At 40.5% G+C, this 20,432-nt stretch overlaps 1 protein-coding gene and 1 pseudogene across 1 annotated transcript; one reads left to right on the top strand and one right to left on the bottom strand.

Moving 5' to 3' along the window:
* Positions 1 to 336: 336 nt before the first annotated feature.
* Positions 337 to 10,216, top strand: LOC113568872 (cationic amino acid transporter 2-like). The gene is given in 11 exon segments (XM_035534364.1): positions 337 to 376; positions 625 to 681; positions 684 to 761; positions 851 to 1,022; positions 1,172 to 1,308; positions 3,582 to 3,804; positions 4,043 to 4,179; positions 4,415 to 4,517; positions 4,837 to 4,967; positions 8,104 to 8,270; positions 10,067 to 10,216. Coding segments are annotated over 11 exon segments (1,395 nt in total).
* A 4,556-nt stretch (positions 10,217 to 14,772) lies between these two features.
* Positions 14,773 to 14,908, bottom strand: LOC113586055 (annotated as a pseudogene).
* Between the last annotated feature and the right edge of the window lie 5,524 nt (positions 14,909 to 20,432).

The following is a 20,432-nucleotide window of genomic DNA, read 5'->3' as shown; positions in this document are numbered from 1 at the left end:
AGGTTAATGACTTGCTCAGCACAGTAACACACTTTGTCTAGTACTGGAGAGACAGCAAAAGGACAAAGGCACTACCAAAAGAAAGCACTAAACAAAACAGCCCCAATTCTAACCTACGTTGTTTTATCTCCTACCTTCCTAACAATGTAGGTAGGCAGTTGATTGGGTGGTACCTGCCTATTTAGATAGGGTGTCTAAATACGCAAACTCCTGTGTAATGATTTATACAGGAACACCTAGACTTACATACCCTATAGTTGCTCCTCATATTGCTCCCCATAGTTGCATATGATCATATGATCATAACATGCTCATATGATCAGAAATAACTCGGGCATGTTTAAGACAAAGCCAGAAGAGAAAAGAGAACAAAAGAGTGAGACGTAGAGTGAGAGTGAGAGTGCAGAATTGCAGAACTGCTTGCATACAGAAAAATATAACAGAGGTCAAGAAACACTTGGTGCAATGTACTTAATGCCAATTCAAGCCCTTCATCAAACAACATACTCTGCACTGAAGCTTACTGCTATGACATAACTTACAGTAGTTTGACACAAAATGCACATGAAAACCTGTTTGCAAAAGCACGAGATTATTGTAACGAGCTTTTCCCTCTTTATCTAGCCATCTCCATTTCTGCCAAAACATGGAGTAGCACTTTTGATGATCTCATTGGAAATATTTAAGCACACACGCATCAATGGACTTACCCGGCCTAGCTCCTTACCCAGACGTCTTTGCAACTGGTCTTATCATGATTCTCACTGCTACATCAATGTCAATTTTACATTAGTTTGACTATACTTTTACACTGAATTTAGAAACTAAGATGTTATGTAATCCATATTTGTTGCAGGCCTCCTTGCCTTTGGTGTGAAAGAATCAGCACTAGTCAATACAATTTTTACAAGTATGAACATATTAGTGTTGGTTTTTATTATCATCACTGCCTTCATCAAAGGGAAACTGGAAAACTGGTACATTACTGAGGAAACATTGCTGAATGTAACAGCAGAACTTGAGTAAGTCCACATTCCTACTTCTAGCCCAAGATTTAATTTAATGTTTCCTAATCCCAGACCTTAATGACCACATTATCTGTCCTACTTAGTATGTTCTCTTCCACTCCTAATTCATCTTAAAATGTTAAAATTAAAGTTCATCGTTTCAGAAACCTGACATCAACAGTGAATGTGACCTCAAAATTTGGGGTTGGTGGTTTCTTCCCCTATGGGATTAAAGGCATACTACTTGGAGCAGCAACATGTTTCTACGCCTTTATTGGATTTGCCAGCATTACCACTACAGGTAATCAGAATCTATTTAATTTTATTTGCCAGTACTTTTTTGATACTTGTTAAGTCAGGAAAACAAGTGCACTGATATTACTGACTAGCTAATAAACAAGTACACAAGGCATGAACACAGCACAAATCACAATTAAATACATAAGCAACATTTGGTGTAAAGTTACAAGATGCAGGGATAATCAATACACATTTTGCAGTATATATATTTCTATGTACAAAATGAATTAAAAATTGTAACATGTTTGTACAGGTTGTGTGAAGCACTTCAGCAGTGAATACAGTTCTGTATTTTCAGATAGACTGTGCCAATTAAGTTCTTGTTGTCTTGGTTCTGACTGACAAAGCATTTTCCAAAATGGAGCTTTAAATAAGTGTCTACGATGGAAAGGATCTGCAGAAACTCTTGTAGCGCAATCTGTGAAGCTCGGCAAGGGAAGGAAGGTTACATTTGATGATGTTCTCAGGCCTTTTGATAATTTGCAGTGGCTGGTTTATGGACTGTGCAGTAGTGAAGCCAAACCAATCAAAGAAGAAGCTAAAGGCTTTGTAGAACTGTGTAAAAATAAATTGATAAATAGTGCAAAGTTGTCCCAAGAAATAGACATGCTTTCTTTGTGGTAGAAGTCATCCCAGCCAAGAGTGTTGGAGATTACAGTGCCTGGGAATCTGAAGGATTTCTCCACACTGACAGCAATGTTCTCCATTACTAATGGGCAGGGATGCAGGAGGCTCAAGTCTGTTCCATAGTTTTCAGTTTTAGTAGGGTTGCGCTTTAGGTTAATTGAGGCACAGCCTACTTCCATTTGGTAGTTTTTGGTATGATTGTGATTAGGGTGGCACCATCTAAAATAACTTAGGGATCATTGGATCACTGGTATACGAAGAGTAACGGCTAGGTAAGAGCAGGTAGCCTTGTGGGATGCCTTTGCTGATAGATTGACAGGCTGATAGGTATTGACCCATTCAGACCTTCTGGGTCTGTTTGTAAGAGGGGCAGAATCAGTACAAACAAAAGCAGACATGATATGTAACAGAAAAAAACAAAATAAAATACAACAATGGGGAAATAACAACACAGGCAGACTTACGAGAACCAAAACAACAATTAATGATAATCAAGCAAGGAAAACACAGGTATACCTATACACAGGAATCAGACAAAAACAAGAAATACTTAGGAACCATCAGGGGCGGGGAATGACTAAATAAGACAGGGCGGAGACATAAACCAAAACAAAGAAATACAGAGCCCTTGTTGCCAAAGAAAGCTGATGTAAATTCACCCTATGACACCTAATGGTAAGGTCTCTCTAGCTAGGATGCAAACCATTGCCAACAAGAATCAGGGATGCCAAGACTAGTGAGGATGGATCAAATAATAGTGTGATTGACTGTGTTGAAGGTAACTAGATGGTCTAGGAGGATCAGGACTGATAAGTGTGGCTGAGGCAGGAGCATTAGGTCTCCTTAATAACTGTGTTGAGAGCAGTTTCTGCAGAGTGTGCTGGTTTACAGCCAGAGTGGTTGGGATTCTGGGGTCCATTTTGGTAAGGAAGAGAAACCACTGTAAATATTGTAAATAGCACATGTCAGAGTTTCAAAAAAGGAGCGATACCAGTCTATAACTGCTGACACTGGAGTTATTAAGAGAGTTTTTTAAAACGGTTATAACCCTGGTGTTCTTGAAGGCCAATGATGTGATTCGATGTAGAGTTGGATGTGATGACGGGGAGATCTTCAAGGGCAGTGTGGAGCAAGGAGTGGGGTCAAGTGGACAGGAAAAGAGGTTGCTAAACAATGGTAGCTGCAAAATCTCTTATGGAGGAAGAAGAGTGAAAGTTTTTGGGTATTTGGGCAGAGGAGGGTAAGGTCTAATGACAGTTTCTGGTGGAATGAGCAGACTGGTTTTGTTAACTGGTAGATTTTGTTAACTTCTCTGTTAACTGAATGATGGTAGTGGACAGGCAGGGTGGGTTGGTAGATGTTTTCAAAGGTATTTGTATTGTTGGGTAGCAGTGTAACTGAATAGTGGACACAAAACTTCAGTGTTATATTAAACATTCAGCAGAGTTTGCATGAAAAAAAGAAGTAGGAAAACATGATAAAAACACTGCTGAAAAACCATCTGAATCCATTTTAATATGCCTTGACCTCTGTAAGCACTGTACTGAGAAAAGCTCAATGTCACATGTTGAATTAAAATGTGGACTAAGCTTAAAAAATATGGAGTTGAATGCAGACGGAATTTATTTCCTAAACTTTGCGGTGTAGGGGAGGAGGTGAAGAACCCTCAGAGGTCCATACCACTCAGCATTATCATCTCACTGCACATCTGCTTCCTGGCTTATTTCGGCGTGTCGGCTGCTGTCACATTGATGATGCCGTACTACATGCTCAACGTTCAGAGTCCTCTCCCTGCCATCTTCACCTACGTTGGTTGGGCCCCAGCCAAGTATGCAGTTGCTTTAGGATGCCTCTGTGCACTTACTACTAGGTAAAAAAAAAATCATGTAATTATGTTGTCAGTACCACTCCTGAAGAGCATGAAAAACTCCTGCCTTTTACTTATTCCCATAAATTATCATCAGGTAGTAATCACTCTCATAAATTCCTGTCCTTCCTGACCCAAACTGGGTCTAGAGATGAAAAATCACTGAACAGTGTAATGCTTCAGGACTGGGACTGAACGTGAACTGGACTAATTTATTTATTTGGGTATTAAACATCCACAGTCTCCTGGGATGCATTCTATCAATGCCTCGAGTGGTGTTTGCCATGGCCAGAGATGGCCTCCTCTTCAAATGGCTATGTAAAGTCAACTCGAGAAAGAGTCCTGTGGTGGCCACTGTTTCATCAGCTGCTCTAGCAGGTATGGAGAGAGATATGGAGCTAATCTCCTCATCAGTTCTTGTAACACCCTTCTTAGTAACCTTTTCTTAGGATCTGTTGTGACATAAAGTAATATCTATTAACGAACTTTACTCAGTGTGTAATGACAGGCTCTGCTTAAAAAATCTTGCGAACTCATCCCCATAGTGATTTTCTGAGTTCTGTATGTTGTGTGAAAGCTCTAAGTAATACAATGTGTTTTGCTTTATTTGTAGTAATATTGACATTGTTAATCGACCTGAATATGCTGGTTAACACGATATTAATCGGAACTCTCTTCCACTATAGCACTGTGGCCATTTGCCTTCTAATACTAAGGTTTGTGTTTCTAGCCTCACATCATGCTCCTAGCACCATAATTAAGATATATGCTGGTTCAGACAATATAGGTCCTAGAGGAAATAATGAATGTAATCTTGAAGCATTCAGGTTGAATTTTGAAGATCAAACAAAAATAATATATTTTTGTGGTTCTATTACTTTCTGCTTAAATAATGATAAATCCTGATAAAGGCAGAGATCTGAATTGTTTGAGAATGAATTCTGTGGAAGATGCAATAGCAACCTTTATTGGTTTATAGTTTGTGGTTTGTTTGTATTTTATGTTTTCATGTTCACCACTTTTTTCTCTCTCTAGGTACCAGGAGAGTGAGTCTGCAGAAAATGCTTTACACTTCACACAAAGTTCAAAATTTGGATTTTTGAAACTTCCCTCTAAAGCAACCAAAGAGACTTCAAAGACCGTCTACATCTGCACTGCAATTACCAGTAGAACCACTTATTTAATACAACCATAGTTCACCATTACAGTATGATGCAGTAAGATGCCTGTATGATATCTGAGAGTCATTGAGTGGTTCACATAAGTGACACAAAAATAGTTTGTAATCCCACCTTGCGGGCCATGATTATTTATAAGACTGAGAGGTGGTAGTGGTTGGTGGGTGGCGTGGCAGGATAGAGGAAAGCATCAATAATAGTGGGCTAGCCACATGAGTTTGGCATAGCTCTATAGTTGGCATCGCAGAGGTTTCAAGTTTCAAGTTTGGTTTATTTGTCACATACATAGTCATACACAGTATAACTCGCAGTGAAATGGTGGAGAGTGCTCTGTCCAAACTGAGGAAAAAGAAAACAGGGGTGCATAGAGAAATATATATTCTATATATGTACAAAAATATATTATCAATGTATGTACATTATATGTATATTATGTTTATATACACAATGTACAATGTATATGGTTGTGTACACAATATGTACACGATGTACAGAATGTACAGATCCATTTTGTAAAATTACATATTTTGTTTTTATGTTACATATATATATATATATATATATATATATACAGTTATGTTACATGGTGGTTATCAGTTTCCCTGATTCAGGGCCCGAATGGCCTGTGGGAAGAAGCTCCTCTTCAGTCTCTCTGTCTTGGTCTTCAGGGAGCAAAAGCGCCTCCCTGACCTCAAGAAGAGCCTATTGTTGGGATGGTGGGGTCCTTCACAATCCTCCTGGCCTTGGTCTGGCACCGCTTGTATTAGATGGTCTGCAGGTCAGGAAGTTCCGTGTGAGTGATGCGCTCTGCTGAACGCACTACCCTTTGGAGTGCTTGTCTGTCCTGCTTGGTGCTATTCCCAAACCAGACTGTGATGTTCCCCGTGAGGATGCTCTCGATAGTGCAGGTGTAGAAGTTCCACAGTACCTTGGAGGGCAGTCTGAAGTCTCTTAGGCGTCTGAGGTGGTAAAGACGCGGACGAGCCTTCTTTGCCAGGGAGTTGGTATGGCGGGACCAGGACAGGTCCTGTGAGATGTGAACACCAAGGTACCTGAAACTATCTACTTTCTCCACCATGGTTCCACTGATCCTCACAGGTTGGTAGTGCCGCTCCTGCTTCTTGCTGCAATCCATGATCAGCTCCTTTGGCTTACTGACGTTTAGGAGCAGATTATTTTCTTGGCACCAGTTTTCCAGGTGTTTAATCTCCTCCAGGTAGGCCCTCTCATCGTTGTCCGAGATCAGGCCCATGACGACGGTGTCGTCAGCAAACTTGACAATGATGGTGGTGCTGGAAGTGGCTGTGCAGTCGTAGGTGTACAGTGAGTAGAGCAGGGGGCTTAGGACACAACCCTGAGGAGCTCCAGTGCTGAGGGTGAGGGTGGATGAGGCACAGTTGCCCACCCGTACTGATTGTGGTCTGTCTGTTAGGAAGTTGGAGATCCAGTTGCACAGGGATGTATGCAGTCCTAGATCCTCCAACTTAGTAGTGAGTAGGGAGGGGATGATAGTGTTAAATTCTGAACTGTAGTTGACAAACAGCATTTTAACATAATTTCCCCTCCCTTCGTCCAGGTGGGTCAATGTGGTGTGGAGCAGATGTGCAATTGCGTCATCAGTGGAGCGGTTGTGGCGGTATGCAAACTGCAGTGGGTCCATGGAGGCTGGCAGTTATGAAGTCTCTGACTAGCTTTTCAAAGCACTTCATCACGACCGATGTGAGGGCAACAGGGCGGTAGTCATTGAGGTCGGAGGGTCGAGGTTTCTTCGGGACGGGGACGATGGTGGATCGCTTGAAGCTGGACGGGACGATACCGATCGTCAGGGAGAGATTGAAGATGTCGGTGAATACCGGGGCTAGCTGATCTGCTCAGGCTTTGAGGACCCTCCCGCAGATACCGTCTGGTCCCACCGCCTTCCTGGTATTCACCCTTTTAAACACTCTCCTCACGTCACTCTCCGTGATGATGAGAGGGCGCTGTTCTATGGTGGGCTCTGCGCATGCACCGTTGGCTGCGCCGATAGTACCATTACCATTAGCACTAGCGCTGTTAGCATTGGCGCTGCTAGCATTAGCGCTGTTAGCATTAGCGCGGCTAGCATTAGCGCTGCTAGATGTAGCCTCGAAGCGAGCCAAGAATGTATTCAGCTCCACTGAGCAGTCCATTTCCTCAGACCTATGAGGGGATACCAAGGAAGATGAAAAAAGGAGGGAAAAAACAATGTTTTGAAATAACATGCAGGAGCGCAGAGCACTCTCGATACTGAGCAATTAACAGTAACATTATTGTGGCTTAGTGTGGTGAATATGAGCTGATATTAGACATCTATGCTGTTTTTTTTTTTTAAAGCAATCATTCAGGGAAACCACTATATGCTTACCCATAAAATCTAAATTTTCACCTATCTTAAATGTAGTTAACCAGGAAAAAAAAAAACATGTTTGGTGTCCTAATTTGGTTTCTTTGTGTCTTTGTGCTGGAAACAGCCTACAAACTTTCCTATTTTATGTTGGGAGCAGAAGGTTGTGGCAGTAGTAGCATAGTTCTGCCGTCTGGCATAACTAATCCCTTTAAGTCTTCTGGATGTGGAGACACAGAAAGAACAAACACATGATCAGCTACTTAACATAATCGGCAAACCTGGCAGTCTGTCTCAGCATTTGTTGTTTTTTGTTTGGTTTTCTTATGCCCCGTTTTGTCGCAGTGTTTGTTGTCTCCGGTTTCACCCACTAGCTAACCATTTCTTCCCCATTCATGCCATACAACCATGAAAACACCTCTTATGTTCAGCAGCATTGACAGACCCAGTTTAGCTAGAGGACATGTGCAGGTTCAATAAAGCCATAGCCTGTTGTAAAGCCTCTTGCAAATGCCTATTGTGACTGTTTACAGATTATCAGTACTAATTGCTATAGTGGTTTTATATATTCTACGTTCCTTGTAAATGTAAACAATCCAAACATTTAGTTTTCATGCCTGGAGCCATGCCAGAGCCATAAGAGTAAACTCAAGAAATTCTTTCCAAAATACCCTGCTTTATAGCAGCTATGTTTATAACCTGCTCTAACATACTGACTTTTGTGGTACTTTAGCTGTGCTCCTCTCTGTCTGGTCTCTGCAGTTGTCATGGTGTTGACCTTAGTCATCCTGTTGACCAAGGCCATCGAGTCTCTGCTGCTGCTGGAGGTCTGGAGCCTGGTGTGTGTGTCTGTGATCACCTTCATCATATTGGTCATTACTCTCCTTATCTGGAGACAGCCTCAGAACCCCACCAAGGCCCCCTTCATGGTGAAAACACACAACACATGGATCACACAAACAATACAGTATGAAATGTTCTACAACATCAACTGTAAACATAAAGTAGAAGTCTGTATGGCATCCAATGCTTACATTTATTACAACCTAATATCAGCTTGTACATGGTAAGGAAGTACAGTAAATAAACAAAATTGTTCATTCTAAGAAAGGCCTGAACTGAAACTGATCAGTACTTGAGAACAAAAATAACACCCCATGAGTCTGACTTCTTTCTGTATGTCTCTGTGTGAGACATACCATGTACACAACATGAATCCAGTCAAGTTTACAAATCATGACCAAATCAAATAATTTTATCTTCCAATATCCAATAGTTTCTAACTCCCTTACATAACATTAGCAGAACTGCTCTGATCGGATTAAAAGCATCTGCCCCTTTAAATTGGATTTTTTTCATATTTATCCCTTTGTTCTATATGAGGTGCAATGGAGTTGTCAATGAGTGGAGATTAGGAGCTACCAGGTGACTCTCATACCATGATGTAGAACTCTCATTAGATGATGTAGAATGGCCTTGTGTTTGGTCATGCTCTGCCTTAGTAGCTTTATAGCCACTCACATTGGATAAATATCTCTAATATCAGACAAATCACCCAGCAGAGAGTGCCTCATCTTTTGAAAAGCCAATGGGATTAAAGCTAGTGCATACATGACTCTCGTAAACCTGAAAATCCAGAATGTGTTATGAATGCAGTCAGATATCTGCTCACATCTTTGCATTGTCTATGTGAGACACTGACTCACAATGAAACAAAGTTGAACTCTTTCTGGCCTTGGAGAAGATTCAGTCAGCATATAGTGCCCTTCCTGTGGCTTTGCCCTTTCTGTGGAGTTGCCTGAGGTTTTTAAATGCAACAGCATGTACTGGGCTACTTAGCACTGCTACTAACTGAAGAACCACGTGAGAGAAGTAAATGTCTTTGTTCACTTTGTCATCACAGATCATCTCAGCCTTCATGGCTCTGAACTGTCACTGTGCATTGAAGTTGGGTAGAGCTGCAATGTACTGCGCCATGATTTCATCAGGTCTTTGTGCACACTGTCTGACCTTGTAAAGGCAGGCTACCACGTTCACTTTTGGAACAGCTATTCCAGTACTGTCACTGCTTCATTAAAAGTTGAGCCAGTGTCTTGCAGAGTGTAAAACGACCTCTGTCTCCCCCATGCCTCAACCATGCAGGAGATCTGTGGGTCACCTTGCATCAGGCCATGTGTGTCATGCATCTTTTACAGCGAGCACGTAGTGAACAAATCTTTCTCTCCAGACATCAGATGGAGTTAATGGCTCACCCACTCTGAAGGAAAGGTGCCAGAGCTGGGAACGCAGCTGCCATTCTTCTCACTTCTTTTTCATAAGGATTGAAACACGCAAAGCACATGATCATGGAAGTACTTTCTCTTACTCTACTTTACTTCTTTTTCTTCTTGCAAGAACAAGTATTGCACAACTCACATTGGAAAGCACCTCATGTTAAATTACTGAAAGCTTCCTGGCAACACTTAGTGTTATAAATCAGGTATCCTCAACCTGCATATACAATGATCTTAGAGAACATAACCTGGAAATCTGGAAACCATTCTAGCCTTTTTTGGAACAGTGACATGGTCGTCACATCCTCCATGTAGGTCAGCTGGTAGGCATGGTTTCATATTATCAAGTGATAACTCACTTATTGAAGTGATAAATGCTATGCTCCATTTTAACAGAACAATACCACAAAGAACTCATCAAGTTTTGATTTCATGTGTGTGTTTTTGTGCAGGTGCCGATCCTGCCTTTGTTATTTGTGGTGAGTGTGTTTACTAACATTTATATGATAGTTCAGATGGAAGGGAACACCTGGATCTGCTATGCAGTCTTGATGGCTGTGGGTGAGTTCTCCAGTGCACAGACACGAAGCAACAGAGATTGACTAAAGAAAAAGTAGTTTAGCTTACATCTAAAATCCCAGTGTATTATTATTATTATTATTATTATTATTAGTTGCATTTATATAGTACCTTTCTCAAACTCAAGGATGCTTTACATATATTTCTTAGTGTAGACAAATTACCCGAGCCCAGTGAATACTTCCAGGATGCTATGTGCCTCTCCAGACATATACATATACATGTAAATGTAATGTTTAAAATCTATTTCTAATTGAGTTGTGTGTATGTGTTTGTTATAAACCATTGTTGTTTTTTGGCAGTTAAGCATGCGTTGTTAGTTTTTTTACTGTCTTTGTGTAGTGTGTTTGATAGATAACCCACACCATTTTCCCAGCTAAGCTGTGCAGATGTCATTCTGTTTATAAGAAACATATAAATATATCAACATTGGCAAACCAGTACGATGGACTGATCAATTCTTGGGCCTCACTTTTCCCTGATAGTTCTGTGCTACAGATGAGTGATAAATAATGACCTATTTTAGTGCTGTAATATGGGGTTCAAATGCTAGTTATGAAGCATGTAAGATTCTGAGATGTATAACTACTTGACACAGTAGTTGTATAACTGCTTTACACAATAAGCACACCATCTACATCTGCAGAAATCTGGGAAAAGGATACTGTGGCTGTAGAACCTATAGGGGGAAAAAAAGTTTATTTTGTGTAGAATTGGACAAAGTTGGCAATTGTCTATTGCTGTAGATCTGGGACAAAAGCCGTGAGTGTACGGTGGACGTGGGTAAGATGGTGCTTTCCAAATCCTGGGTGTATTCCAGAATAAACACAATTCAAAATCAAAGGAGAATTAAAACCAGTAAAAACATCCTGAACAAAATTCAACTAATGTGCACATATTATCATATTTGTGCGTAGGCTATAGAGTCTGTTTTACAAGTGCTTTGAAGGTTGATCAGTAAAAGTCTTTAGAATTTGAAGTATCAGTTTATAAAAAATCTAAGAAAATGTTATGAGACATGGCTGTGTTGCAGAACATGTAGCCTAACTGATGCAACCTTAACACTTCTGGTTAAGGAATGGCACTGCTGTGTTATTTACCACTTCAGTCTGTATACTCCAAACTTATCAATGGTTCTAAAAGTGAAGCGCTTTCCTCTCAGTTGTTTTTCAAATGGCAATTTCGGTGGTTAGGCTTTACCATCAGCTAGCTTTAGTTGATTAAATTAAATGTTATTTGAGAGACCTTTTTATGTAAGAAGTTTGAAATGCACATCTGGGTGGAGTTTTTATGCTGTTCCAGTGCCTACCCAGGTTTTTTCTAATCCAGTCCAAAGATTATTGCTACACTCCTGCTGTGTTTTATCAAGACATTTTTTAAAGAAAGATGTTTCTTTTAAATGTTCACAATTTGATTAATTCAGATCACGTAAGAGTTTTGTTTTGTCTGTAATCAATAATGATGTTAAATGAATTTTTCTTTTAGGCAAATACCACACAGACAAATCCAGGTTTAAATTATCTTATCATAAATTTATAAAATATAAATTATTTATTCAGATGTTGTATGAGTGTACTTTAAAGGTGAACAAGAAAATAAATGACACCTTTTTGTTGAGGCAAACTGGTCGTGTGTTTATGGTTTTATTGTATTTATACAGTTGCCTTATGAATGTATGTATCCTTCAGAACCTTCAGAACCTGCATGATCCCAATCAGTCTGGCTATAAACCGGCACATTCTACACAAACAGTCCTCATAGCAGTGATGGAAAAACTGTCATCTGTTTTGATTCTTCTGGACTTTTCCGCAGCCTTTGACACAGTGAACCACAACATTCTTCTCTCTGTATACATACTAAATAGGGCAGTTAATGCAGTCATTAAGGTCTGGGATTAGGAAACATTAAATTAAAATGTGCTTTGGTTTGTCTCGTTGGATTATCATCTAGTTGGTTAAGGTAGGCTCTGAGTTCACTTACTTTTGCCTTAGATTCTGTGAAATTCAAGGCCTGATGTCGAAACCTAGTTGTTAGTTGCTTGTTAGCTGTAATTACTCACTACAGGTGTAGTTTTGCCCTGACCTTAGGTGTGAATTGAGGGGCGGGCTCAGCACTTATTGAAGTGAGTTACTCTGCTACACATGTGTCTGTAGTGGTAATCAACATTTGAGAAGGTTTGGTGGTGCTCTCAATCAGTTCAACTACATCTCATCTACAGGACTTCACAAACTCAGCTAAGTATCTTCTCACATTATCTCAATCCTTTATCTCATACATCCACACATCAAGCATCTGAAATGTGCTTCACAATTTCTGTCCACAGATGCCAGTCTTTCCCCACCAAACTTCTTATCATTGTCATCTACTGCCCCCGAGGTTCCCTAGATCACTTCATTGATGAGCTCGACATCCTTCTGAGTCAATTCCCCATTGAAGGAAATCCACTCATTCTCCTTGGTGACTTCAACCTTCCATCAGACAAGCTGCATTCCTCCTGCATCGTTCCGCTGTTGACAGCATTTGACCTCACCCTCAACCACTCTCCTCCAACTCACAAAGCGGGCAATGTTCTGGACCTGATCTACACCCATACCACCACAACATCGTACATCGCAGTCACCCCCCTCCACCTCTCGGACCATCACTTTCTATCGTTCTCCCTGTCCCTTCCTTCTTTCCAGCCAGTCCTCTCCAACATGTTCCTCCTCCCTCCATCGCAATCTGCACTCCATAACTCCCTCTTCCCTTACTTTTACTATTTTGTCCACCCTTCCTCACCCTTACTCTCTATCCTCTCTCTCTTTGGATACAGTTACAAATACTTTCATTTCTACACTCTCCTCATCAATGAATCTTCTGTGCCCTCTCTCTTCTAGACCTGCTAAGTCCTCCCCACCTGCCCCCTGGCTAAAAGAAACACTTCACTGCCACGGGAGAGAACTAAGGACTGCAGAGAGGCGGTGGAGGAAATCTCACGTAGATTCAGACCTCAGCTCATACAAGTCTCTCCTTTCCAAGTTCTCACTGTAAGTAACATCTACAAAGTCATCCTACTACAGAGAGAAATTTGAATCATCATCATCTGATCCACGCAAACTCTTCACTGTTTTTTCTTCTCTCCTTAATCGTCCCCCTCCCCTCCTTCCTCATCTCATACTCCTGAGGATTTTATCACCTTCTTTGAGGAGAAGGTTGCAGCAATCTGCCAGTCCTTTTCCTCTGTTCCCATTCCTCCAACCAATGTGCATTCCCCAACATCCAACTCTGACTTCTTTTTCTCTTCTCTCCTCAGATGAAATTCTTCAACTCCTGACTTCCCGCAATCCGACTACATTTCCGCTGGATCCAATTCCTTCTGCTCTGTTCCAGACAATCACAAGAGATCTGCTTCCTTTCATCTCTGTCATCATCAACAACTCCTTATCTTCTGGATATGTGCCTACTGCATTCAAAACTGCCAAGGTGGTACCAATCCTCAAGAAGGCCACACTTGACAGCTCCAGAGTTAACTCCAGACCGGTATCACTTCTCTCTTTCCTCACAAAAGACCTTGAACGAGCAGTTTATAATAAATTGTCTCTTTTTTTCACCCAGAACCAGCTGCATGATCCCAATCAGTCTGGCTACAAACCAGCACATTCTACAGAAGTGGCTCTCATAACGGTGACTGAGAAACATCATGCCACTAAAGCTGCCAAACAGTCATCTGTTTTGATTCTTCTAGACCTTTCAGCAGCCTTTGACACAGTGAACCACAACATTCTTCCCCCTTGTTCTTTCCAGGCTTGGTGTGACTGGCTCTGCTTGGAGATGGTTTCAGTCCTATCTGGAGGGACGGTCCTATCAGGTGACATGGAGAGGATCCACATCCAAACTGTGTAGACTCTCCACTGGTGTTCCACAAGGCTCAGTATTAGGCCCCCTTTTCTACTCTTTGTATACTCGTTCTCTTGGTGATTGTAATATCTTCTCATGGTTTCTCCTACCACTGCTATGCTGATGACACTCAATTATTTCTTTATTTTCCAACCTCTGACACGCAGGTCTTGAAACGTACGCTTGAGTGACATAATGTCATGGATGACAGCTCACGACTTGAAGCTCAACCCCAGTAAAACCAAGCTTTTGTTTATCCCATGTACTCCCAACTCTTACCATGACCTCACAATTTCCTTCGAGAACTCCCTGGTATCACCATCCACCATCACCATCTGAACTCATGTTTCTAATCTAACCCGGTCTTGCAGATTCCTCCTTTGTAACATACATAGGATTCTGCCCTTTCTCTCAGAGGAAGCTGCCCAGTTGCTTGTGCAGTCTCTTGTGATCTCAAAGCTAGACTACTGCAACTTGCCATTTGCTGATTTTCCTCTAAGAGCCATCAAACCTCTACAACGTGTCCAGAATGCAGCAGCATGACTGGTCTTCAGTCTTCTGAAATTCACACATTACTCCACTGCTGCACTCCCATCATTGGCTTCCAGTAGCTGCACACATCAGATTTAAAACCTTGATGCATGTTTACAAAGCCAAAAAATGGACCGGCCCCTTCATACATGAGGTCAATGGTCAAAGCCCGATCAGTACCTCAAGTACTAGTGGAATAAACTCCCACTTACTGTCGCAGGGGTAGGTACAACTTGAATGCAATGGCTGAGCCTCGTTCTGGGTAAGCCACCTTCTTGATTATTGTATCTCCCCTGTCAGGTAAGTATGAGTTGCATGCCTGCAATAGCGGGCAGTCACTCGTGACTTCCTTATTCACGCAGATGGTGAAGAAAAACGTTATAGAGAATTGTGAGTGCAGCACAACGCAGCATCGCAAATTCAACGTAACTGGAAATAATGGAAAGCATTTCCACACATTGGACTTTTGAAAATATTTTCAAACATTATGTGAAACATTATCTCCCATGTTCCTTTGTGGCTTTATTATGCAAAAACCTGGATGTGATGTTTACATAGTGACAGTGAGGACCAATTATACTCATTAACAGGTTAGGGAAAGCACAACATCACTTTCGGTGTGGCCTAAGACCTGGGACGCGTCCCAAATGGCATATTTAAGCAGAACGCACTCGATGCGACTCAGTACGCACTGCCCAACCGTTAAGGCAGTAGGCCCTCAGTAGGAGCGTAAGAGCCCCTCTGTTCATTAAAAGCCTCCTTCCCCGACACTTTTGCATTACAGTTAACTGAGATCGTCGGTACCACAATTCGCTTGGCTGGCTAACTAGCGAGCTAACACGATTACCTCAGCTTGCATTCATTGCTAAGCCTTAATAACTTACAAATCACAAAGACAAAATACGTTTCTCATTCTCCACAACGCCACTCGTAACGTTACTTGAGCTTGTACATAGCCATAATATTTTTAATTTTTATATTCCTGGTTGTATCTTCCTTACACTTTCCGCTGTTTTTTCCTCCTTAGCTTCGAACGTCTCCGCTGCTCCAGGTGAATCATGGGATAGGACAGAGTGCTGCAGTCGCATACTTCCAAATGTCTCCACATGCAGTACGTCATCCAGGAACGTTTGGCGTACTGTTTAATGGAATCTAGGTATTAGGACAGCAGTACACAAGAATTGGTAGTCTTTCTCAGACTGTATAGCAAGGAAGCCTGCGATTTCGGACAGACACCTGCTTTTTGTACATAAGCTACTGACTGGTCCCGAGACTGACCTCAGGATGCTCTAGTTATCAAATAGGTCGAAGGATGCTGCAAAAAGTACTAGATGAAACTTTAAGTGCAGGGCACTTATAACCCAAAGCATGTAGTGCTGTAGCACTGAAGTGTGTTTCCGATTTTATTTTTTCATTCGCTCATTTCAAGCAGAGGAAAACCGAGGCAGTAATAACATGGAGTGGCGTCAGTGGCATATGCCAGTGTGTGAAGTGAAAAATGTTCTTTTTTTATTTTTCAACTTTTAAGTGGGGCAAACAACTAATAAGAATTCTTCCCCTAGATTAGGCCTAATCTTTAATTTGAACACCAGCATCAACTAACACGGTCCTAGGGTCCTTTCCTGAAGAACAAGAAGGCAATATAGCAGGGTAAGTATGTTGTACCATCAGATACAATAACTAAATGAAAACAATGCAAACTAGTCGTCTAGTTACCATTACATACAAAGGAGTATTCTGGAGCTAAATGCAATCATCATTATCTATTGTTGCCTATTCTCTTTAGATTATGCAACAGTTTCTAAGACATTAACCACTTCTGAGACATTACTTTTACAAAAGTATGTTACCTGCGGTATAATTATTATTTTCTTTATAATTTAGTCTTGGTAATCAGCAATATTTAGGAAATAAATGGTATATTGCTATTATAGTGTTGACAGTATAGCCTATTGTATAGGAATGCTCTTAAAAGTGGCAGAGGACTGTACATAAAGGATGTGCCTACATTCTGGTGCTGAAGGCTAAAATTCTGTCATGGTAACATTCATTCCTTAAGTGGTTTTAAATGCTGCATTATTTCTGCTTTTTAGGTTACACGTTTATAACAAGCTATGGGCTATCCTGTGACATCTGGGTCACGGTCCTCGTCCCTCGTGCAAAAAAAGTGATGAGTGCACCCAGGACCACATCTTTAAAAAACTCTTTAAAGATGGTGGCAATGATGAACAATCTTTATTTCTAATCGGAATATATGTTTTTAACTGAATATTGAATCTTTTAATTGAAGATTTCTTTTGGTAAATGTTGAGAAATACTGATAGTAAAAGTCCTCCATTGTCTCAGTGTGATGATTATTGTCAGTGACATAATATTTATCATGTATTATGCCTTTGTGTACCAATTATCTTGCACACCCATAAACTGCTTTCATGGGGTGCATCTTGACTGAAGACATTCAAAAAGAATTGCCTAAAAGTATGTGTAGTTTTTATTAGTTTGGTATTTAGTTTTATAATCGATTTAGTGTTTCAGTATTGCTACTGGTTTAAGGTTTTATATCATTTTATACAAATATGGCTCTCTATAATTATTCTGTTTCTAGACTATTTTCAATTCTGTGTTCATATATTCCTTTTTTTCCAGTGTAATTTTTGTTATAGTTTTCTACTTTATCTGGCAGATCCTAACCTTTGCAAATCCTGCAATCATGCATGGCTGTATCCATAGCTCACCTTTTAATGTTTATATGCATTTTATATTCCAAAGGTTATCAAAACTCTTCCTGTATTTATTTTTGTTGTTGATGGGTTTTATTGAATAACATTAAATAATTCATAATTTCCTATGGTAATAATATTTGTGAATTTTTGCACGCTTAACATATTTTAAATAAATTGTAATTTTGTTGACCAAGAACATTCTAGGGTCATGATGCTTCTTATAAAGGCTCACATTTTGTGTAATATTGCCCATTAAATGCCATATAATATGAGGTGAAACAGAATACTAGGGTTGGGGTTAGTATATACAAGATACGACTTTTAATGAAACATTTCCACTGCATTGCAAAATGACACTTGTTCCAAACCTAAGAAAATAAGAAGCACATGTTCTTGATCTCTCCATCTCTACTGCACACTCTCCTCTTTCAAATTTCAACTTAAAACAAATCTCTTCTCCCAACACTTTTTATAATCTCTCTTCTTATCCGTAGTTGTTAATTATTGTGTTGTCAATTTTATTTATTTACTTATTTATTTTATTTATTTACTGTCATGGAACGCTCGCCTCCCCCGAGTCATGTGGTTTGGCCCGCCACGTGCAGTGAGAGGACTGTTTTGTTTGTAACCACACCTGCACACATCTGCAGGTGTGCAGAGTGACACACAGAAGCACTCTTTGGAAAACACAACCTTGTGCTAAAGCAAATTGGCTCAAAGATGCCATCATGATAAGGCCTCTTCAGAGGCAGGAATTAGGTATAGAAACAATACATAGAAAGTACAGCATTTTTCTTGTTTATAATTATATTTGTTGTTATATTTCATTGTAGTTTTATTTTATTATTTATCTATTAATATCAATTACTACAACAATTATTATTATTATTATTATTATTATTATTATTATTATTAATAATAATAATAATGCAAAATGAGTTATTGTTTAAATACTTTTCCACTGTGTTCTAAGTATTTGGGTGACTGAGTAGGCCTACATCTTATACTGCACATTAGCGACATGTAATGGTCATAAGGACAAAGCACAGCTATTGATCTACTGTGTCAGTGTGGATGCTGCGCAGAGGACATTAGGTAGCGCTTAAAAAATAAAAAGGCTATAATAAAGAAGCCATTGGGTTTTTTTTCTTTTGTTTTGTTTCGGTTTTTTTTTTTACATTTGTATAATCTTAGTGGCTGCTTCTAAATTTAAATTACATCTGTGATTTATTGTATCCTGCTCACTAAAATATGCATAGCTTCACATTTAAGATAGTATTAGTATTTCATACATTATGACAGAGGAAAAGGGCCTCATGAAGGCCTTTGTTGAATGACCCTCAGAATCACACACTAAAGCATTATTGTAACCCTGTGGTCCCACTGTCTACCTCACCTGTGTCTGGTTGATCTTCCTCAGGGCTACAGGGCATGTCTCTCAGAATGAGTGACATAGAGTCAGAGAAACTGAGAACTGGCATGTACACTTTATTCACAGATACATGAGAATATATAGATGGCAAAGCAGATCAGTAAGTGGAAATATGTAAATGATGCAGGTGCAACATGTTCAGACATGATGTTCCGACATGATATGATATGTGATGTCTACAATGAGACAGTCATTTGTCACCAACTCCAGACCATTTGACATAGCCTTGCACCTATCTAAAACTAATCAACCATCTATCTCATGCTTAGAAGTAAGTGCACAGTTTTAAAGGCTTTTTTTTTTTTACACATTTATACCAAAGGTAACATTCAATTAAATTCAAATTTACATATAGTGTATATAGCATTTTTAACAACTGATATTGTCTCAAAGCAGTTGTACAGGAACCAAGTGTGGACCCCTAATGAGCAAACCAAAGGTGACCAAGGTGCAGAAAAGCTCTCTCAGTCATAAGGAAGAAACCTTGGTAGGATCATATTCAACAGGGAACCCATCCTCCTTTGGGCAACTTTGGATAGTACACTACAAAAAAGAGTATTAGTAAATGGAACCAGTAAATGGAAACAGAGAATCAAAATGAAATTAGATAAAAATGAAAGTCAGATAGTCTAAATAACATTGTTCTAATGTTCCTGTACTGGCATCTGCTGATCCAGCCTCTGTGGTTACCCAATGCTGCCACTCCAAGCCTTCATGCTACTGTCACTGCAAACCTCCAAGCTACTGCCACTACAGATGTCCAAGCTGCTGCCAATCTAAACCACCAATCTGCTGCCAATCCAAACCACCATATTACTGCCACTCCAACTCTCCATGCTACTGTCACTCCATACCTCCCTGCTACTGCCACTCCAACCACCAAGCTGCTGCCACTCCAAACTTCCATGCTACTGCCACCACAAATGTCCATGCTACTGCCACACAAAACCTCCATGTTACTGCCACAACAAACCTCCAGACTCCTGCCACTCCAAACCTCCATGCTATTGCCACTCCAAACCACCAAGGTGGTGTCACTCCAAATTTCCATGTTACTGCCACACAAAATTCCAAAATGCTGCCACTTCAAACTTCCAAGCTGCTGCCACTATAAACCTCCATGTTACTGCCACTACAAACTTCCAAGATGCTGCCACTCCAACAGCCAGGTTTCTGCCACTCCAAATCTGCTGCCACTCAAAGCACCATGTTAATGCCACTCCAAACTTCTATGTTACTACCACTTCAAACCACTGAGCTACTGCCACTCCCAATCTCCATGCTGCTCCACTCCAGACCATTCAGCAGAGTTGGCCTCAGTAGTCTCTGCTTCAGGAGACCCTCAGATCACTAGTGCTGCTGCTCCTTATGCTGGGGTTACCTCCTGTTCATCAGCTGCACATATTGCCTCACCCATGTCCAGGCCCTTCATGCTGTATCTCTTTCCATCCTGCCTGTCTTTCACATGCCTGCCTGTCCTGCCTGTGCTTCACGACATGTATTGGTGGGGGTGGGTCTGTCATGCGGTCACTGGCATGGCAGGAATTCTGCAAGCAAACAGATGGGTCACAGACAATCAAATCACATCCTAATTCAACAGTGGGAAGAAGAATATCATCTTAGAATAAATTATTATTCAATCTTTGCTTCAGACTGGCTACAGCATCTGAAGACCAA

This window comes from Electrophorus electricus, chromosome 2 (assembly GCF_013358815.1).
Source record: "Electrophorus electricus isolate fEleEle1 chromosome 2, fEleEle1.pri, whole genome shotgun sequence".
Lineage (NCBI taxonomy): Eukaryota > Metazoa > Chordata > Actinopteri > Gymnotiformes > Gymnotidae > Electrophorus > Electrophorus electricus.
This window is presented reverse-complemented; position numbering and strand designations above follow the sequence as displayed.